Source organism: Arachis ipaensis, chromosome B06 (assembly GCF_000816755.2).
Source record: "Arachis ipaensis cultivar K30076 chromosome B06, Araip1.1, whole genome shotgun sequence".
Lineage (NCBI taxonomy): Eukaryota > Viridiplantae > Streptophyta > Magnoliopsida > Fabales > Fabaceae > Arachis > Arachis ipaensis.
Window position 1 is genome coordinate 66,256,372 of NC_029790.2, and position 5,120 is coordinate 66,261,491.

A 5,120-nucleotide genomic window follows, 5' to 3' on the forward strand; every position below is an offset into this window, starting at 1 on the left:
TGTTCCTGGCGTGTTTTGCCAATAACTTGGGCAACAACGCCCATACAAAATGGAGGAGAAGGTATGCACGTTGTTGCTGGCGTGTTTTACCAATAACTTGGGCAACAACGCCCATGCAAAATAGAGGAAAAGGCATGCACGTTGTTGCTGGCGTGTTTTGCCAATAACTTGGGCAACAACGCCAGGAAGCCACCTGAGAAGAAGGATGGGCGTTGTTGCTGGTGTGTTTTGCCAACAACTTGGGCAACAACGCCAGGCAGCCTGACCTTGCTCTCTTCAAAGGAGCATATCTTGAGCTAGAAAACTCCAAATGAGGTGATTTCAGTGGCATTGGAAAGTAGACATCAAGAGCTTTCCAACCATATATCATAGCATGGGATTGAAGTTCATTTGAAGACTCAAAAGCTGGCTTTATTTAGAGCTTCAGAGACTAAGGGCGTTGTTGCTGGCGTGTTTTGCCAACAACTTGGGCAACAACGCCAGGCAGCTTGACCATGCTCTCTTCAATGGAACATAACTTGAGCTACAGAGATCCAATTGAGATGCTTCCAAATGCGATGGAAAGTAGACATCAAGAGATTTCCAACCATATATCATAGTCTATAGTGGAGCACAAAATTGAATCTCAAACCAGAGGCAACTTTGGGCATCAAAACTGAGTTCAAAAAGGCAGAAAAGGCCAAGTGTTTGGGCAACAACTTGGGCAACAACTTAAGCAACAACGCCCAAGCACCATGCCCCACTCCCAGGAAAATGCCATGCACGTTGTCACTGGCGTGTTTTGCTAATAACTTGGGCAACAATGCTAGGCCATTGGACCAGAGCAATGAGAATAAGCCCTGTTTCCTCTGTTTGACAAGAATTCTTTCATGAAGCAAAATCAACAAGAGCAAGGCCCAAATTGCTAACCTAAAAGGAGAATTTCAAGGAGTTTTAGGAATAGTATAAACAGAGAATAATTTTGTACTTTTAGGGAACGCTCTCAGACACTTTTAATTTTTACACTTAGACTTTTACATTTTAGAACTAGCATTTCTATTTTACTGCTTCTACCCGTCCTCTATTTTGTTTTCTTTTGAAAATTTTGAATTCCAGTTTTCAAGAACTTCTTCTTCATTCTTCAATATTCTTCACTACTAAATTTTAATATTTACTTTTTCATTTGTTGTTGAATTTAGAGCCATGATTCACTAAACCCCATTTTCATTAGGGGGAGGAGCTCTGCTCATTTGAATGGGTTGATAACTTTTCTTTTCCTTCTCAATTCAAGTGGTTCATCTAAGAGGAAACTCTTGTTCTTTACAGATTTAATCACCATCGAGAGAGGGATTGAATCTATATGAATTATGTGGTGAACTTGAGAAAGGAGCTACATAATTCAGTTTAGAGTTCATCCTTTCATGATTTCTTTGATCAAAACACTTTGGGTTGGTATGCGAGATGTAACCTCCCTTAGTTGAGATTCTGGAAGTTGTGTGGCTTGGATTAGAAATTGAACTTCATCTCTTCTCATGAACAATTAGATCACGAGAGTGGCAATTGGTTGTGTTGAGAGAAATTGAGTTACCAAGAGATTGGGACTCAATTACCCACAATCTGCCATGGATCTATACGCATGATTGAGAAGGAATTGATCAACATCAATTCATGAGAATTTGCATCTCTGATCCCTAATGATCTCTCCCTCATTAATTCTCATCTATTTTGTTCTTTAGTTCTTTGAATACCCATTACCCAATTCCCTTTTATCTTTTTTGCAATTTATCATTCTTGCCGTTTATATTCTGTTTATCTATTTCTTGCAATTTACTCTTCTGCTCTTTAAAATTCTGCAACCTTTACTTTCTAGCAATTTATTTTCCATGTCATTTAAGTTTCTTGCAATCCAAGTTTCCGTTATTTACTTTCAGTCATTTAATTTGCCTTCATTATTCAAGTTCTTTAAATTCCTTGCCATTTAAATTTTTCAATTATGTTCAAAAATCACAAATCTCATGAAATCAAAACCGTGTTTGCTTGACTAAATTTACCATTTAACTAAAGTTGCTTAATCTACCAATCTCTGTGGGATTGACCTCACTCTTAGTGAGTTTTATTACTTGATACGACCCGGTATACTTGCCGGTTGTACGTGAATTCTAATTTTTGCGTATCAAGTTTTTGGCACCGTTACCGGGGATTGGAAGAGATTGACAATGATTAAGTAAATGGTAGTTTAGATTAAGCATTTTTCTTTTCCTTGTTAAAGCCCACTAACTGTTTGATATTTTGTTTTGCTAACTTTAACTTCACTCTAGCAATAGAGTGTTTCATTTGTGTTGTTGGTTTGTGTGTTTGTGTATGTCAGAGGCAAGGAGATTTAATCCTGAAGACGAGAGAACCCTCCGAAGGTTAAGAAGAAAAGCAGCAGGAAAATGGATAATTGGTGAGGAGGATTTAGAAGGAGAAGACCAAGTCATGGAGGGCAACTCACATAACCCTGCTGAGGGAGTTGCCAACAATAACAACCCACCTTAAAGGAGAGTTCTAGCTTCTTACACTCTCCCAAATCCAAGACACTGTCGGAGCAGTATACTCGCTCCCAATGTTCATGCAAACAACTTTGAATTGAAGCCTCAGCTCATCACTCTCATGCAAAACAATTGTTCCTATGGAGGAGGCCCCCTTGAGGATCCAAATCAACACCTATCTATCTTTCTAAGAATATGTGAAACTGTCAAGACAAATGGTGTGCATCCAGATGTTTACAAGCTACTATTATTCCCATTTTCTTTGAGGGACAAGGCATTTCAATGGCTGGAGACATTTCCCAAAGAAAGTATCAACACTTGGGATGATCTGGTAAATAAATTCCTATCAAAGTTCTATCCGCCTCAGAGGATCATCAGGTTGAAAACGGAGGTGCAAACGTTCACTCAAATGGATGGGGAATCATTGTATGAGGCATGGGAAAGATACAAAGCTCTGATTAGAAAATGTCCACCTGAGATGTTCAGTGAATGGGATAAACTTCAAAATTTCTATGAAGGGTTGACTGAAAAATCTCAAGAGTCCTTAGATTACTCTGCAGGAGGCTCGCTACAATTGATGAATACAGCCGAAGAAGCTCAGAATCTCATAGACATGGTGATAAATAACCAATACTTCTTTGCTCATCAGAGGCAACGCCAACCTATTCAGAAGAAGGGTGTGTTGGAACTAAGAGGAGTGGACATAATCTTGGCACAGAACAAGTTGATGCACCAACAAATCCAGCAACAAATGGAAATAATGGCTAAGAGAATAGATGGCCTCCAACTAGCTTCAGTGAGCACAACAAATCAAGCTTCAATTGAATGGGGTCAAAATGAAGCAGGCAATGTTGGGCAGCAACAAGAACAAGTTCAATACATGCAAAATACCTCAAGTTCATTTCAAAATGACTTCCATGGTGACACATACAACTCATCCTGGAGGAACCACCCCAACCTGAGATGGGGTGATAATCAAAACCAGTGGCAGAAGAACAACAACTCCAATCATTCCCACAACACACACAACCAAAGTCACTCATCTAACCACACTAATCAATACAAGAAACCACAAAACACATATCAACCACCTCACAACAATCCACAAACTCATCAAAATAACATTCCCACGCCAACATCTAACCCAAAAAACTACCACACTAGCCCTGCAAACAACTTCCAGCAACAACAATCCACCCCCATCATACCACCAACCGACTATCATGATAATAGAATTTCAAGTCTTGAGGCAGCCCTACAAACAATTTCTCAGTCCACTCAAACTTTGATCAAAGGGTAAGAGAGATATGAAGTTACCATGAAGAACCTTGAATGGCAAGTGGGACAATTGGCCAAACAAGCTGAACGGCCAACCAACGTCCTCCCAAGTGATACAATACCTAACCCAAGAGAAGAATGTAAAGCTCTACAGTTAAGAAGTGGCAAAGTAATTGGAGAGACTTCTAACAAGGAAGCAACAAAACTCAAGGAGCAAGACACAGTAGACAAGCAAGATGAAGAAAAAGGCATCAACACTTCAAAAAAGCAAAGAAGATGAAAAGCCACAAAGCAAGACAACCACTCAAGATAGCCACCCCAATAACAAGGATGATGTAAAGCCACAACAGGGGATCAAGAATGAAGGAGTGAAAGCCTATGTACCCAAGCTTCCATACCCAACCAGCATACACAAAGGAACGAAGGATCAACAATTTCCAAGGTTCTTGGAAATCTTTAAGAAACATGAAATCAACATTCCATTGGCAGAAGCTTTAGAACAAATGCCATTATATGCGAAATTTCTTAAAGAATTAATCACCAAAATAAGAAGTTGGCAAGAAAAAGAAACAGTGATTCTCACTCAAGATTGTAGTGCCATTATTCAGAGGGGACTGCCACCAAAACTCAAGGACCCAGGCAGCTTCCTCATACCATGCACAATTGGGAATATAGCCATTGACAAATCACTCTGTGACCTGGGAGCAAGCATTAACTTAATGCCTCTCACCATGCTGAAGAAAATGATGATAGAAGAGTTGAAACCCATAAGGATGTCACTCCAACTTGCTGACAGATCTATCAAAATACCAAATGGTGTAGTTGAGAACCTCTTCGTGAAAGTGGGAAATTTTATATTCCTAGTCGATTTTGTGGTCCTAGATATGGATGAAGAGGGGAGCAACTCAGTTATCCTTGGTAGACCCTTTTTGGCCACAGCCAGAACAATCATTGATGTGGAAAAAAGAGAGATGATTTTCAGAGTACATGATGAGAAAATGACCATAAATGTCTTCAAATCAATGCAGTATCCCACTGAGAAAGAAAGTTGCATGAGGGTTGATGTGGTGGATTCTTTGGTTGAAGAAGTATTTGAAACAAACCGTCAAGTGAAATAGGAGGAAGTCCGGGACATTCAAAGACAAGAAGAGAACAAATTGGAAGCACCTGGGGAACCAAGTGAAGCCAAGAAAGAAGAGGCACCACAACAAGAGTTGAAACCATTACCCCCTCATCTTAAATACTCATTCCTTGGTGAAAAGGACATCTTTCCAGTGATCATCAACTCTACATTGAGTACAGAGGAAGAAGAAAAACTCCTTGTAGTATTGA

General features: G+C 39.7%; 1 protein-coding gene across 1 annotated transcript; it reads left to right on the forward strand.

Moving 5' to 3' along the window:
- LOC107646920 lies at positions 4,025 to 4,906 on the forward strand. The gene has a single exon (XM_016351063.1). It carries the CDS (start codon positions 4,025 to 4,027, stop codon positions 4,904 to 4,906), a length of 882 nt encoding a protein of 293 aa, XP_016206549.1.